The following is a 17697-nucleotide window of genomic DNA, read 5'->3' on the forward strand; positions in this document are numbered from 1 at the left end:
GGCCTTAGCAATTGGCTCCAAGTTGGTCTTGCTGTGGCTGTTTGACCCAGAAAACCTTTATAGCTATCCCAAATTATGCTAGGAGTCTATGACTCTAAATCAGTAATTTAAATGAGGTCTTGGGTTTTGTATTTTTGTATTTTTTTGGTTGTACATCAGCAGTGTAGTTTTTATACCTTTTTAGTTGAGTGTAACCACGTAGTCTTGCCTTAATTTAACTGCTTGCAGATACTGATGAATGTGCTGTTGGAAACCCATGTGGAAATGGAACTTGCAGGAATGTGGTGGGAGGATTTGAATGCACCTGCGTTGAGGGATTTGAGCCTGGACCGATGATGACCTGTGAAGGTGAGACTTCATGTGTTAAGGACTGTCACTGTAGTTGTGTGCTGAAACAGTTTTCTGATTTTGGAAACAAGCGAGGGGCGTAAAGCAGCTGAAAAAGAGAAATACAGACATTTGGAACAATGCATCTTTATCTGAAATGGAAAAATAGGTTCCTTCTTCCTGTATGGAGGAGCCGTGGTAACTGTTTCTAACTGAAGGTTGGGTGAACAGGTTTTCAGGCAGTATCTGCAAAGGAACCACCCAGAGAGGAGCATGTTTGGGTACACTCTGTCCAGAACAGTTCCCAGAAATGCTGCTTATTGTGTGTACGGGTTTTGCTTACCGACTAGGGGACCCTTGGGTGAAGAAAGTCACTGTGGAGGATGAAAAGAGAAAATGGGCTGCTTGGGTTTGTTAGGGAACAAACCAGAAAATATAAATACAGTACTAGACGTTTACCATGGTAACCCTAGGTTGAATATTTTTCATGCTTTGGTGTCTCATTTCAAAAATAAAAATTTGAAAATACACAAAGAAGGGAGGAGTAAGGAAGATCAGAGTTATTGAAGAGACATGCAGAAAAATAATTGGACTAGAATTTTTCAGTGTGGAAAACTGAAGACATACGTGATTTCAATTTATAAAGCCACAAGTGGTAAAGGTACCAGAAGTAGAAGAAACATGTTAGACAGACCCAAGCAAACATTTTTATATGCATAGTACTTACTTAAGTTGTGAAGCTCTTTGCTGCAGAATGTTAGTGAGGCCACAAGTATAAACTGACCCAGAAGGAGATTGTACAAATTTGTGTGGGAACCTATCAGTGGAAATTAAGTTTGATAGTTTGGTTGTGGCTTTTGGCTGTGGAAGTCCTTAAAACTGAGAGGCTGTGTTAGGGGAAGGATCTCTGCATACATGGTATGGGGGTTTTAATACTCGTCTCCTCCTGTTTCAACCAGAGAGAGGAGAATGTCCTAGGACATTTTGACACTCTCTTCTGACCTGACACAGCTGTTCTTAAATTATATGCCACAATCTATTTGTTTGCAAGCCCATACAAAAGAATGCTTCTATTTTTGCATCAGTTTGCGTTAGTTTTATATACAGTTAGAGCTTCATTGACTTCCCTGTGGAATTTGGGTGAAAAGCTCAAATTGCAGAGGAGGAGTTAGCAGAGTGCATAAACATCGTTATACAGCAGTAATTACTCAAGTAGCCCAGAGTGTATGTAAATGCACTTCAGAATAGTGTTTCTAGTAAGGATATTGTTTTATGGAATTCAGTTTATGAAGAAGCTGGAATTTAAAAAGGACCAATCATAAAAACTGACCCTAGGATACAGTTTGAACTGAGACGCTCTTTTGGCAGCATGGATTTTTTTCATTGGCTGCTTGCTGGTGAAGATACTGAAACTTCAGGTAGCTGTGCAAACATCCTGGCATGTCTAGGCCTGCTCTTATACAGAAATCCATAATGAGTAGAACCATTGGTCCCCAACTATTAAGATTTAGCCCTCAGTAACCTGGGATCTGTGGTATTGCTGTATCTAAACCATGCGCACTCAAGTTGGCTGAGTTTTACAAAAGCATGTTTCACTTCCCCCGTGGTCTTTGTCGCTCCAAATCCAGATGTCAATGAATGCATTCAGAACCCTCTGCTCTGTGCTTTCCGCTGCGTGAACACCTTTGGATCCTATGAATGCAAGTGCCCCGCAGGGTATGTTCTGCGAGAGGACCGGCGCATGTGCAGAGGTAAAGTTCCTACCAGACTCTCATGGTTGTGAGATAATGATTTCAAGTTCCTGCAAGGGTAGGGCTCTGACTCACTGCGCTATTGGGCCAGAGTTTTAATCCCAGGAAGTAACTGAGTCAGAAAGAATTTGGGATGAAATTCAGTGGTTTGCATTATGCAGTTGGTTGTATTAGCCCTGTCCTGCCCATAAACTTACACATCTGCATAAAGTGAGGTCATATCAGATGATACAGTTTTGTCTTGCCCTGAAAATGGGCATTTGGGAGAAATCAATTTGCTTTAGGCTAGTATATCTTACGGTTAGTTTAGCACAATAAAAGCATGTATAGTTCAATTACGATTGAAATTCCAAAGTCAGAATTTACTATTGTGAATTTTCAGGATTATCTGTCTGTGTAATGAAGTCTAAACCTTGTGTTTTAGATCAGAATGAGTGTGAAGAAGGGATTCACGACTGTGACTCAAAACAGATGGAGTGCAAAAACCTAATTGGCACCTATATGTGTATCTGTGGACCAGGTTATCAGCGCAGACCAGATGGGGAAGGCTGTATAGGTAAGTAACACTGAAGTGTTGAAGCTCTTGAAACACACAGCTCCTGAGCAGAGCTGAAAATTTTGGATTTAACAAAGTGTTGAGGAACTCAGGGGAAGAATTACACAACTACCTGTATAACGGATCTACCAGTGCTATACGCACTGTGCTTTGCTGTTCAGGTGTGCACACATGTGGGCAGTAAGTAGAAAATCTGGATGTGGTTGTCTTTACAATCAGTTTGTACTGCTGCTGCTGAATTGCTCTTAACTGAGAAAAGCAGAGATTGGGCCCATTGCTGTAAGCTAGTTCATCTCTGTTAGCATGAATGATCTGAATCATTTTTAAACTTTGGATGGCATTCAGAAGTGCAGCTGTAGTTATGAAAAATTTTGAAAACCAGTGAGGAATATATTGCAGAGAAAAATGTAGTAACAAAATATATGATATTGTGAGCTATATGGTATCTTTCCTCTGAAAACTGAAAAACTGAGGTTTTGTTTTAAAAAAAAAAGAAAAACTTATGCAAGTTTAACCAGACAGAATGCACAGCTTAAGAACTCCATACAGACTTCTCTAATGTGCATTAAGCCAGTAATGGACTTGATTTTTGTCATACCATTTCAAAAACACAGATGAGAATGAATGTCAGACCAAACCTGGGATCTGCGAGAATGGTCGTTGTGTAAACACAGTGGGAAGTTACAGATGTGAATGCAACGAGGGATTCACGGCCAGTGATACCCAGAACGAATGCCTCGGTAAGTTGCACACTAACATCCCAATGAACTATCGCTTTCATAGCAGAAATTGTGATTGGAATTAACCTTAGAAATATATAGTGAATAAACATGCTGTTGAATTTACATGCCTGTGGGAAGGGGCCTTTGTAAGTAGGTGCCCTGCTGCAAGTTCGTTCTTCCCATGCTGTCCCCGTGCCTGCTTCGGTCAGGCCGGTTGGGTTGACTCGCTGTGGAAGCTGGCTATTTGGTTTCAGTCAGCCAGGAATTGCTCTGCCTTATCTTTGGTCCTGATTTTCAGCCAATCCTTTTTTCTCTGGGTTTAAACAGAAACGTATTTTTATAAGCATAATGTAACTTGTCTTCCACCTTTTGCTAAATTTCCTGTCTTCTTTGTTTCCCTCAGACGTTGTGCTCTTTTTCTTACTGCTGGTAGTCTTTCACTCACAGTTCCACAGTCCCAGGGTGAAGTATGCCCTTTCTTTTATATTTCTGACTAAATTCCTAATATCTCATTGACCCTCTGGAGGTCGTCACCATTAGGATTCTCTGTGATGCATAATTTGTTTTCCAGACAACAGGGAGGGCTACTGCTTCACTGAAGTCTTACAAAGTATGTGTCAAATTGGATCAAGCAACAGGAACTCTGTCACCAAGTCTGAATGCTGCTGTGATGGTGGCCGAGGCTGGGGGCAAAACTGCGAGGTCTGCCCCTTCCCAGGCACTGTGGCTTTCAAGAAACTTTGCCCTCATGGCCGAGGATACATGTCTAACGGAGCAGGTACTGACTCTTCTATTAAAGGCTCTCTTACACAATGCCAAATTAAGTGATAAATTATAAACTCGCTTCTTGCATACTTGAACACTGTGAGGTCCTAAATGGTTTTGGATATCAGTCAAAATTTTCAGAGAGTTCTTATGTTGAGAGAGTACAGACCTCGGGGAGGAGGGTGCATAGCCAAAGGCCCGGGATGACGAGGCATCCATCCCAACTTGGCAGATACTTATTTTGCATGCTGGTTGATTGACACGTGCTCGAATGGGAATTTGCACTCTCAACATTTGAGCGTGTTGTAGGTAGTGATTAAGAGCTATTTGTGTACATGAAAGGAAAGTGTTGTTTGATTTATGGAGGCTAATATATGATCAGCTCCAGTTGTTCACTTCCACTTAAGACTCATTCGTTGCATTTGAAAGTTAGATTAATGTACCATTCTGTATTTTTTCACTTATTATTTCTCCTTAATCTGTGCAATATTTCATTATTTTATGTAATTTTTTTTTGTTCTATGTAGGGTGTAGGATTTTTGTCAGGTCACAAGAATCTATTGAAGCTGTATAAATTCAGTTCTTGTTCCATTGTGAACTAACTCTCATTTAATTGCAGATATTGACGAGTGCAAGGTTATTCATGATGTCTGTCGTAATGGGGAATGCATCAATGAGAGAGGATCTTACCGTTGTCATTGCAACCTTGGCTATACTACAGATATAACCGGCACTATTTGCATAGGTATATTTCTCAAGTACAGTGTATGTATATAAAGTTTGTTACTAAGAGATGACTTGAAGAAGGAAATACAAAGATTTTGAAAAATTAGAAAATAAAATTTCATTCATTAGAATGCTTTGGGGATTTTTATTTCCTTCTGATATCTCCTGAGCATTTTGAAAAACATTATCACAAATCTTGGTTATCAACACCAAGTATCTGATTTTGCTTCTAGATCTGAATGAATGTAATGAGTCCCCAAAACCTTGCAATTTCATCTGCAAGAACACAGAGGGGAGCTTCCAGTGTTCGTGTCCAAAAGGGTACATCCTGCAAGAGGATGGGAGAAGCTGCAAAGGTAAAAATCAAGGAACTAATTTACTGCAGAAACTCAGTGTTTCACAGGCGAATACCAATCCAAGGACATGTAAATGATATAAATCTGACCCCTTGATTCATGCAATTATTTCCACTAAAGACAGTAGAAGTGTCCTGCACAGGATGGAGCTGGTGTTCCAGTAAGTTCTTTCATAATCTGGATGAACAGTAGATCCACAGGAATTTCTGCAGGCTGATGGCAGCTAATCTTAAAAGACTTTGTAACCGATAGTATATATGATCAGTCTTATTTTTGTAAGCACGTTGATTTATAAATTCAGTGATAAATTTATCTTAATGGATGCAAAGATGAGCATGGCAGGGCATTGTCCAGCGTCACCAGAGTTTTAACCTACCACCTCTGCAGCATGCTGAATGTTGTGAAAGGAGTGGTTAGGCCAGGTTGCTTAAAGAAAAAGTGGTTAGGTCAGGTCATTTTCACCCGGAGAAGGGAGGGAAGCGCACCATACACTGAATATCGGACAGCAGTGCAGGAGAGATTTTGAAGTGTTCATTATAATTTCATTTATTTATGTATCTTGGTAGCAAAGATCTGACTGAAACTGCACAAGTTAAGAGCAGCAGTTCCAAACTTGGCATGGGAAATAGCAGTGGACTTTGTCATTGGAGTAACAGCCTGCTTCAGTGCAATACCATTTTGCAGTCTGCCACTACTTCTCATGAAGATGGTGACTCTGTTTATTGGCTGTGGTAAGAGCAGGCATTTATTATGCAACAGTGCCTTGCAGACAGACGAGAGTGGTGTCTGTAATCCAGCATCAGCATGGACACAAGTGTAGCTCCAAAGGCCCATTCATTACACATGGGCTTTGTGTGGCAGGAGCAGGAAGCCAGCGTGGAGAATGAGACATAGATTCAAAAGGTTTTATTTGATACATTATTTATTTGCAATCACTTCTAAGTCCAGCTGAACTGTCAGATCCTACACAGGGAACATAAGTGAAAGACCTTTTCTTGGGTTTTTTTAGATCTTGATGAATGTGCAACAAAGCAGCACAACTGCCAGTTCCTTTGCGTCAACACTATTGGGGGTTTCACTTGTAAATGTCCTCCTGGATTCACTCAGCACCATACAGCCTGCATTGGTAAGTCATGTGGGAATATAGATGTGGATTTGGGATTTATTACTGACGCTTATTGCAGAAGAAAAGTAGCAAGTAGGTAAAATCAGGTTCCTGAGAAACCAAATGGAAGCATAGGCCAGGTTCTGATCCCAGTCGTACCAGAACAGAATATGCAAAGAGGCCCTCCCTCCTACATTCCCTTGTTTTCATAATCTGTCTTCGAATTTTGCACTTGCAAGAACCAGATTATAAAAGCACCAGATTATAATTCTTGCCTTACCCTTTCTTACCCAGTGAGCAAAAAAATGTTACATTTCTGTTCTTGTAGCTCATTGCAGGACCCACATTAGAGATTATGTCAAGGTTTCTTGAAACAATAAGCATGAAACGTACATTTCTGCAGTTGTCCTATAATGCATACACATTATGTCTCTGAAAATGTTAAAGAAAACCACTTAATGCAAAACACTCTTTCTTCTCTGCAAGCTGGATATTGCTTGTGGCAGTCTGGTAATCCTGTGGTATTGGTGTGAATTTGGGGGTGTTTGAAGACTAGGACATCAAACTCCATATTCTTGGTGAAAAAAAGGAGTTTCCCTTCCCGTAGCTGTTGTTAGTATTTTCGAATTAGAAAGGAGGTGATGTCAGCTCTCCTGTCATGCAAAGTGAAAAATGGAGAGGGCGGTAAGACAGCTACGTTAGTGATGTTTCTTTACCTCTTGTCACAGACTGTTCATTGTTAGCGTTGCTAAATGATCATCTTCACAACAAGGAATAAAAAATAACACTCAGGCTTTGGTTTCCTTCAGATAATAATGAGTGTGCCACTGAAATCAATTTATGTGGGGCAAAGGGCATTTGCCAGAATACACCAGGAAGTTTTGTTTGTGAGTGTCAACGTGGATTCTCACTGGATCAAACTGGGCTTAGCTGTGAAGGTAGGTACAACACCCAGTACGTTTAACATGGTCTTCTCTTGCTTTCCTTCATCTTCTGTCAGCCATACTGTCATCCAGGGAGGGACCTATGGAGTAAGCACTGAAACCAATGGAGTAAGCATGTGTAGATCGAATGAGAGCAGAGTATGGAAGTTTAGCAACAAGGCCGTATTTCTCTCCATGGACCTGAATAAACAGATGTATTGCGGGATGCTAAAGGGCTGGACAGACATTTTCTGAGAAGATGTCAGATTAGCCTGGAATGTTTTAATTTAAGCACTGTAAGTTCAGCAGACTTCTGTTGAATCCTGTGTGGATTTCTGAGGGACTCAGCAAGGACAGGAAGTCTTGCATCTTCAAGGCGACCTGCTAAAGAGAGAGTTCAAGGGCTTCAGACTTCATTCCTCTGGGTCCCTAGAGCCTCTAGAGCCGCCTTCTGGGATACAGTTTGGTTTGCTTTGAAAAGAGGTATTCTGGGATTCCTGGGTTGTATGCTTGGGTAAAAGCAAAGGACTTTCTGCTGTAGAGCTGGGAGCCTTAGGAAAGCCTTGGGGGTCCCATATACAAATTGCTTTCTGCTGTCTGCTCCATAGCAGAATGCAAAAACTCTGAAAACTGTGGCTGAATTTGAGCTTTCAGTGGTTTTCAGTCCAAAGTTACTTGCTGTGGAGCCAGAAATCCAAACCTGAAAGGCATGAAGTAGTCTGCCAGCACTGGTCAGGTTTTTGGGAGATCCTGAAATATGCTTCTCTCTATATGATATATTAATATATATGACTATTTGTAACACACTTTTCAAATACAGCATAATTTGAGCTGCTCTTCCAAAACTCAAGAGTGTATGTCACCTTTTTAGATGTTGATGAATGTGATGGAAACCACCGGTGTCAGCATGGCTGCCAAAATATAATTGGAGGATACAGGTGTAGCTGCCCACAAGGATATCTCCAGCATTACCAATGGAACCAATGTGTTGGTAAGTCACTTTTTAAAATGCATACATCAAAATGTGTGTTACCTTTGTTAGCAGCAAGAAGTGAGGGGCAATGGTGCAGTTTGCTGTATTTTCTTCTTCTGACTACAGTAAGTTCAGTGGAGTTTCATTACACATATGTGCTCCTGTGAAAGGCGGAGCAGATATGAAGCGGCCAGTAGCCTGTGTCCTGGTTTGACAAGTGTTCAAGCACAAAATTATCACTGAGGGTGCTAGAAGTTGTATTGACTTTGAGGGAACTTTGTGTTACTCCTGTATTTTGTAGTCTGAACAAAGGAAGCATTACTCAGCCGTGCCACAGTCGCTGCTCAGACACAGGTCCTCTCTGAGAACTGATGGTGGGTTGAACCTGGCAGACTCAGAACTACAAGTTTGGATTGTTAAATTGTAAATTAAATTTCTGGCCCAAAGCATATAAAAAATTATATTAAAATCCTACTTGATCTGTGCTTTTATCATTCTTACAGTATCTACAGGAAGGCTGCTGTACAGAATTAACCATTTGTCATATCTCAGCAGAGCTGCTGCTGTCTGTCTAAAGATGCTTCCTTGCAGCTTTGGTAGACAGATTATAACAAGGACTTACAGGATAATTCTAGTTATAAATAACAAATGCAAGTGCTCTTTATTTATGTTAAGTAAATACACTGGTGAACAAAAATGCTTATTTCTTCCCTATTTAAACTTTAGTTCTATCCCATCTCTCTGAGCCCTCGTAGATGGGGCTGCATGTACAAAGCATTGATGCTGGATATGACTTGAGCAGACAGGACTGGGTCCTCTGCAGAAGTCATGGGAAAGGTCTGCGTACGTTTCAGCAGTGTAGCACATAGCATATTCAAAGAGAAACATGAATATTTTTTCCTCTAGTGACAGTTACATGCATTTTTAGTCACATTTAATGGGCTTCATGCAAGCTAGTCTTGTGTGGATACCGGAGATGTGTTTGATGACCTCTTTGAGAACAAAGTTATGAGAACATAACTCTTTGTTTGACTTTCTTTGCTTTCAGAGACATAAAAATGCCTTTGCTTGTTATCATTGTGGTGCTCTAGGGAGGTCTTTGCTTTTAATTATGCTTACTGAACCTCCTGACATTTTATGTGGTCCTTGCTGTGACGTTTACTTGCTTGTGCTCCAGTACTCTATGCCTGTAATACGCAAGAGAACAAGGAGGGAGGGCAACTATACGGTGGGTTTGAATATTAATTAAACTAGCCGAGGTTAGGGGTACATTAGAATTTAATCTGCAGTAAGGTAAAATAAAAACCAAAACAAAACCCCAAACAAACAGCACTTCATGTCTGGCTGCCGGATGACATTGTAGAATCTGAAAAAGTGCAGCACTCAGTTTTATGAAACATCTTGGCTGTTTCCAAGTCTTTCTGGGTGATAGCTTTTAACGAAGTGTATTTCCAAACCAGGTGTACACTGTTACTCCAGCATCTGAGCCCATTGACTACTGTATCAATTTGATACAGGGAAAATCAGTTTCAAAATCCACAATCACTGGTATTTCCCCAACTGAAAGAAAGGATTCAACCTTGACACCACAGATAATGATCACCAGAAACTCCACTAGGGAATATCCTAGCACTTACACCTTCTTGGACATGGGGTAGTCCAGGCAGAAACCCAGAAATGCAGGGAAGGAGGCTTGGCTTCCTCCGTCCTCGTGGCATCTCTCTTTCCTGCTGAAGCTGAGCGTGACAGAGCTGTGTGTTGCAGAGCACAGGAAAGCAAGGCTGGTGCCTGACAGCACAACTCACACAGAATCCGAGGCTCTTGTAACTGTTTTTTTTTCATTTTTCTTCATAATTTTTCTTCCAGCAATCACCCGAAGTATAGAAACTAAGCTCACTAGTGTCCACACTCTTGCTGCTGTGGAGCAAGGTGAAGTGAGCGTATGTCATCTTGGTTCAGTAATTTTCTGTGGCCCAGACATGCATTTATGATGTTTACGTAATTGCAGTGTTAGGTATGACAAATACTGAAACGTTGCTCTAAGTTAATGGCAAAACTCCTGCAGGCTTTGGTAACACAGAATTCAGCCCCAGGTTTTAATACTTGGTGGTATCCACATGTTCAGCTTGTAACATCTGTAAGTGTATATGCTTAAGATACTTATCTAGATCTCCTGGGCGTACCACAGGGGAAGAATCCATGTAATAGGTTTTTCCGTGACAATTCCTTCATATTCCTTGGCAGCCCCAACTCTGCAAACAGTTTGTGTCTTTTTTAGCTTATTTAATGAAGCGTTCAGGGACTTTTGATGTTGCTGCAACACATATTTAGATAATCACTGAAGAATGCTTTGGTTCCTCCCATGTCTTCTGTGTGTGACTGCATCCCCTGCCCAGCCAATTCTGTAGTGCACCATGCTGTAAATCAGGCTGCAAGAAGCAAAGACATTGCTTTTAAACAAAGAACAAACAGCCACATTGTTTGGAAAAAGACAATAATGCTGTGAATTAGTACTTATTCTCCTGTAACCTGGATGCTTAGGTCAGAGATGCTGCTCTGTGCTTTGCATTTTATCCATACAGTGTCCAGATGGCATTTCCTACACATGGGCACACACACGCAATGCACATATGCAGTTGCTTTATCACAGAAAATGGGGAACAATAGCATTCGGAACTTTTCAAAGCAATTTGCCACATCAGACAAAAAAATGCAGAGCAGCTACATTAAAAAAACTACCCATTTACAGTAAGTAAGCCTGAACTGACCCCGAACTCCTACAGTGCCTCACTTGGGAAGTTTGGAAAAGGGCTGGCTCAGAATGTGGCTTTCTTTTGTATCTACAGCTGCTTTTATTTTTACTTTACTACTTGTTCCTGTACCTTACCTGTACCTCATATTTAAATGTGAATGTGTAGGGGAGGAATTATCAGTGCCTGGAAAAGGTGTCAGAGCTTGATTCCCTACTCTTGTTGCGTTAATGTTGAATAGCATTATGAACACGGGATTGCTGGACCATGTTGTTGGCTGTGCAAAGTTTTATTCTTCTCAGTTGTTTTTGGAACAAAAGAAAAATTGCCTTCTCTGCTTCTTTGCTCTCCAGAGCATGAGCTGACGTGGCATGAAACATCTTCTGTAGAGTAGCCCAGATGGGGCTCTGTTGTATGGTTGTAGATATCTCCTAGTGACCGGTGCCTGAGCTAAGAGTGGGACCAAGCCCTGTTCTTCGTATCTGTCCCTCTGATGTGGCAGCATGTTTAGCAGCAGTGAAGCATGACCTTTCTGAAAGGGTAGGCTGGACTACACCTGAGAGTAAAAATTAATGTGGTATGTTCTACTTCTTTTCCAGATGAAAATGAATGTCTCAGTGCGCACATTTGTGGAGGAGCATCTTGCCACAATACTTTGGGAAGCTATAAATGTATGTGCCCTACCGGATTTCAGTATGAACAGTTTAGTGGAGGTTGCCAAGATATCAATGAATGCGGTTCTGCACAAGCCCCATGCAGTTATGGTTGTTCAAATACTGAAGGTGGCTATGTCTGTGGATGTCCACCTGGTTACTTCAGAATAGGACAAGGGTAAGGGATTCTCATTTTAAACTAACAGACATAAAGGGGACATAATCCGCTCCTTTCTCTGTAGTGTGAAGCAGCAGAACCGGGGGGATGGTCACCAATGAAAGAGGAATAGTGGAGGTGCACGAGAGTTGGATGCGCCTGCTGACTTTGGAGATGAGGGAAGGGGAAAGGTAGCCAAGGGAAGGGAGCAACATGGGTTTAATGCTTGATGAAGTTTGGTCAGGGCTACCAGGTTCAGCCATCTCTTTCAAGCTACCGCTTTCACCTCTCTCCTGCACACCCCAGCAGCTAGCCATGTTCTCTGAGCCTGCCACTTGGGAGCTCACACCCCTCACTGTGATTTGTGATGTGCCATTTGCCTCCTTTAAAAAAAAAAAAAAAAAAAAAAAGTATAAATAACACCCTCTACCATCTCCAAAGACAAATTATACAAGTGGCTTCACCCACTGGCTGGAATAACGATTCTGTATGCTGTTATGTTCTTGTATGTTCCATATTCTTCTGAGTTCCAAATGAATCGTTTTTTGAATAAATGTCTGCTTTATTAGGCAAACCAATGTTCACTTGCCCCAGTGGAAGCATTAGGGCTGTGGTTCATGTAGGACCAAGCAACTCAAATGGAAGGCAAAAAGACTGTGGCTTGAATTCTCAAAGTGACTAAAAGCTTTGGGATACATTATGAAAGACCTCACTTTTCAGATTTTTCAGCAGTTGCTGAAAATTGGTCTCTTTTAATGTGTTCCAGGTTGGATAACAGAAATTACTAACAACTTCTCAGAGCTTAAGCCTATGTTTTTAAAACTGCTAAATATTGGCAGGTCTCTCTTAGGCAAAGCCTCATGGAGCCAGGCTCTTGAAATCAGAGGTAGCTGCATTGTGATTCAATGAGAATTTTGCCTGTTGACCTCAGCAGAAATTTTTCCTAGGAAATAAGTGCAACAGAATTGCTTCATTATTTGTATTCACAGTCCCCCAAATTCAGCTTTTGATAGGAACTATGTCTCACTGGCATTAATTTTGAATTCCTTCCTTCCTCAGACACTGTGTATCTGGAGTGGGGCTAGGCAAAGGTCAAGGACAAGAGCTTTCACTCAGTGGAGAAGTAGACGACAACTCCCTCTCTCCAGAAGCTTGTTATGAATGTAAAATCAATGGCTATCCCAAGAGAGGAAGGAAGCGCAGAAGCACTAATGAAACTGCAAATAAAGCCGAGGTAATTGACCCTTTTTGGCAGAAAGAGTTTGTGGTTGCCTTGAGAAAGCTGGTCTCAGAAGGATGTGTGCCAAGAGACAAGCTCACAGGAAAAATGTACGCCCCAAACCAAGTAGACCAAGAGCTGGGTCTGAATGTCAGCAGTCTGTGTGTGGGCTTCCTGATGATGTTCACTGTCATTAGGCGAAGGTCACCCTCTGAAGCCCCTGCATACCTCATACCCGTGTGGCATCAAACACTAAAAGAAATGCCCGTCCAGCTATCTAGGGAGCAGTCTGCTCACCAGCAAAGTAGGCTTTTGATGTCAGAGGATGTATTTACATACATGTACAGGTATGTAAAACATTTGGGTGACCCTGGGGCCAGAAAGGCAAGACACGTCGGTCAGGGTGGATGAGACCCTGCCAAGCAGCACCATGTTTTGTTTCTGGGACTGGAGCCCTCTCCAAAGCAAACGCAGAGCTCTGGACACAAACGCCTCACCTGGAGGGAGACCAGGGCTGCAGCCCTCCCTGGGGCTTGTCCAGACCCTTGCAGTCGGTCCCCCAGGTTGCCATCCTGGGGCCGAGGCTACCAGCGAGGCTGCGCGCAGTGCTTGCCGCTAGCTGAGGCAGCAGAACAGGAGACAGAACTTCATTTGTCATTGTGAGGAAGTCTCTGGGGACAGAGGCAGGTTTCCGTTTGCCTCTGACTGGGGTAATTGTGTCAGTGAAATGCTTATCTATTGAGATGCTCACACAACGCCACTTCTTCCTAGCTGTTGTCATTGGCTTTTTTTTTTTTTAACCAAATACTAATTCGTGGTTTCAGCACTTATATTTAGATGAAAACTAGTCTGCTGTGTGACAAGTTTTGTCTTTATGCAAAGTGTGGGCATCACTTTTCACTCACCTTTGGGCATTAGCAAATGTTTCTCAAAAAACTTCAAATCCTTCACCAAACTCCGCCTGCTGGGGTTTGTTCTGAATTGATTACAGCAGTGAGATACGATGGGATGGAGGTGGCTGTAATTCTGTTTGTCCTTCTGATGGGCTTCCAGCACCACACCTGCCGGTATGAGTGCAGAAGTTGTAGTAGAAGCATGATCTTGTAATGTGTAATGTTACTGTAGTCTCTCCTGCACAACATGCAAACTCCTTGCATTACCTGGGGGGTCCCACGTTGGCTTATTTCAGCTTCTTGTAATACAAAGTTAGAATTGCCCAGTGTGCTCACCCAATCCACCGTCCAGCACGGGTCACTGGATTTAAGCCTTATTGTTCACATGAATTATATACAGACTTCAGCCAACTTTGAACAGCTTGTAGACGTGTCACCAAGTCCACAGTCGTTTGACTTCTCACTTCTCCATCCAGTTTAAGGTGACAGTGATGTTACAGGTGAAGGGATCTGCCCTGAGCTGGCCAGAGAAGCAGCAGGCCATGGCAGGTCTCTGCGCTGCGCAAGTATTTTGTCATTCAGCTGAAAGTATGTTCATTTTAAATATAACCAAGAGACTCTGCACACTCTAAAATGTTGCTGTGCTATCACTACCCTGAGCTAAATGTCACCTGTACTCTCTGCTCGTGTGCGAAGAGCTTGCTTTTCCATGCACGAGTGCAGGGGATTTGGGAGCCTGTTGGCTCTTTCCATTAGGTGCTCTGCTAATGTGGGAAGACAGGAGAGTGCTTTTGCCCAGAAGAGCGTGGACATTTGATTTAGGGCAGAGTGGGGTCATAAACTGTGTTCCTTCCATGTGTATCAGTACTCTTCTGTGATTAGTGCTGAATTTGCCTCAGGGGTGATGTAGAGCTTCCCTTGCTTTCCAAATGCAGCCAATGCAGTGTGACTCATGCGCAGGGGACTCAGGGGAGCCCAGTTACCATCACTCAGGTGAGGGGCGATGCTGCTTTCCCAGCACCCCACTGTGCCCACAGCCCACCTTGGCTCCACACCTGAACAAAGCAAATCTTGCGAAGCAGAAAACTCCCACCTTAATGATGTGCCTCCCCTACAGACCCTGCTCTCTTCTGCACGCTGGTCATGTTAGCTTCTGGTCCCCCTGACAGAGAGGAGGAGTATGCCTTTGCTGCTGTCCTTGGAGGGAGACTGATGCAGACTCCAAGCACAGGGAGGCTGTGTTTGTCAGGCAGCGGCACCCGCACGCAGAAACTGACAGTCCATGTTTCAGGTTTCCGTTACCCGCGCAGAGATAGTGACAAGGACCGTACTTTATCCCGACAAGTCCTAGGCCCATAATAGTGGATGTGACAGATGGTATTACAGAACCTCCTTTTAAAAATTAATTAATAATGAATGAGCTGGGTAAGAAATACATACACATCTGAGAAAGCCAACTAACATCATTTGTTCTTGTGCAGGATCAGCAAGAGCTGGAGCCGCCAATAAGTCTCGCCAGCTGGGATATTGAGAAAGCAGCAGTCTTCTCCATCAACATCTCGGATCTCAGTAACAAAGATCGCATCCTGGAACTGCTTCCTGCCCTCACAACACTGACAAACCATAACCGATATTTAATTGACTCCGGAAATGAAGATGGTTTCTTTAGAATCAATAAGAAGGACGGAATAAGTTACCTTCATTTCACAAAGAAGAAGCCAGTGCCTGGAAACTATTCATTACAAATCAGTAGTATTCCACTCTATAAAAAGAAGGAACTTAACCAGCTTGAAGAGAAACATGACAAAGACTACCTCAGTGGTGAGCTGGGAGATAACCTGAAAATGAAAATTCAGATATTGCTTCATTAATTCATCAACCAAAGACCAAATAATTAAACCAAAGATAGATAGGTAGGACTGAATACTCCTCCCAATCAGATTCTCCATATCATAGGTACAATCTTACATGACTACATTTGTATGAATGAGCACTATTATACTATTACATAAACAAGGTACAGGATGAATACCCTAGCTCAAAACAACCACTTTCTCAGGCTTTTAAGTGTAGCTGAGCTACCTTGATATGTTGAATCTTGAAAACTGGGACTTTTATCATTGGAAGTTGGCCACTGATGCTGAGACACGTCATCATTTCAGCAGAGGTACAAGAATGTGCTTTCAACTGATGGACAGCTCTATTTTTGTAATTCTTAAACTTCGCTTCTCCAACTACAACTTACTAGGTCAGCCATTTATGATATCCATTTGGTGCTAGTAAATTTTCAACCTAGATTTATAAATGCACTGTAATATTTACACAACTTAGAAGCCAAAATTGCCATTATTCAGTCTAAATACTTCAATCAACCAAAGTTAGCTCAGTAGTTTATCTCAGTTATGCCTATAATACATTACATGTAAATTAAGTGTGTGTATACTGTAATCATGCTATTTTTATCAATGAAGCATTTGTAAACTAGATTAATAATACCCTTAATGTGAGGGTTTGTAATGGTGCTTATAAGACCAACTACTTGTTAACTGTATACACAAACCTGATGATAAAGTTTCTGTGACTTACCAAAATGCACTGAGGTCAGTAGGGACCATTAAACATTCTCAAAAGTCAGATGACAATCAGTGCCATCCTACACCATGACATTATGTAACGTGTCAAAAGTACCCATGGTCATTCATATCAACAAGGGTTCAATGTCATAAATGTCACAATAAAGCAGTTTTTTTTTTAGTTTATTCTGTGGCCTTGTGTTCTTGCTAAGAGTGTGATAAGCTACATTCTTATGTTCCAGGCATTGTCGGTAGGGTTGGTTGTGTATCTGTGTGCACAGGTTATTTCTCTTCGAACCATGCCGTTTGTTCATTCTTCGTGGAAAGGAAGAACAGAAGAAATTCAGGAACCTTCACAGATCTAAACATCAGCGGATCTCTGTCAAATTATTGGGTGGCTTCAGAAAGCAAATTGCAACATTTCCAATGACTTGACCTGAATAATCCTGTCAATAAGTAACTTTGATAGCCAGAACGTGCAGAAGTGGATGTTAAATCATTATACAGAAAACACAATTAATTGGAAAAGTCTTGTTTGCCAAAACTGCCTTGACTTAAGGTATTCCATTCTTTTATCCCCCCTTCTTCAACAGCTGTTGTCAAGTAATCTAAGACTGAGAACAAAGGGATAGTCCAATACCAAAGGCCATCGCAAGTTGTGTGTAGCTGGGTTTTAATATCAAACTAATTATTCGATGGCGCAGGTGTTCTTGTATACGCAAGTGCCGTGGTGTATCTTTTAGCAGCGGCAGAACGTTGTACTTGGCTGTGATGCTTTAAAATCTGGAAGAAGAAATGGAGCAAGTGGTGTTGCTGAAACTGCTGGTTGGACAACACTGGAGCTGGGAGAGGGAACATATATTGAGCTGTCGTAGCTCTTGAAGGGAAATGTACTGTAATAATTCACTCCAAATTGTATTCTTTTCTGTAATTAGATTTCAGCTCTCTTTGATTTCTTCTGCTTAACAAATATAACTATATAAAAAGGAGCTTGTGCACAAGGTTACTTTGATATTTTTTAATAGACCGTGTCTGGATTTTATTTATTAGTGTGCCAAAATGTTGAACAGTGTATTTTTTCCACATGTTGCGTAACTATGGTGAAATATAATCAGAACTTCACAGTTGTAAGTGGCACTCCTATTTCAGCAGATTGGGAGTGATTTTCAGTGCCAGTGGCAGTGTGCAAGATTGTATATTTTATAGTTAAGTGTACAGTTTGAGAATTTTCTCTCCAGCCCTTAAACA

At 41.8% G+C, this 17697-nt stretch overlaps 1 protein-coding gene across 1 annotated transcript in view; it reads left to right on the forward strand.

The window, feature by feature from the left end:
* Positions 1–16635, forward strand: part of FBN1 (fibrillin 1) — a 157391-nt gene extending 140756 nt beyond the window's left edge. Inside the window, 13 exon segments of the mRNA XM_040601426.1 lie at positions 229–348; positions 1956–2078; positions 2503–2634; positions 3249–3374; positions 3928–4134; positions 4741–4866; positions 5081–5203; positions 6213–6329; positions 7118–7246; positions 8103–8222; positions 11554–11785; positions 12824–12998; positions 15358–16635. Coding sequence (XP_040457360.1) covers positions 229–348; positions 1956–2078; positions 2503–2634; positions 3249–3374; positions 3928–4134; positions 4741–4866; positions 5081–5203; positions 6213–6329; positions 7118–7246; positions 8103–8222; positions 11554–11785; positions 12824–12998; positions 15358–15747 — 2120 coding nt within the window. The 3' untranslated portion in view covers positions 15748–16635.
* The last annotated feature ends 1062 nt before the right edge of the window (positions 16636–17697 follow it).

This window comes from Falco naumanni, chromosome 7 (genome assembly GCF_017639655.2).
Source record: "Falco naumanni isolate bFalNau1 chromosome 7, bFalNau1.pat, whole genome shotgun sequence".
Classification (NCBI taxonomy): Eukaryota; Metazoa; Chordata; class Aves; order Falconiformes; family Falconidae; genus Falco; species Falco naumanni.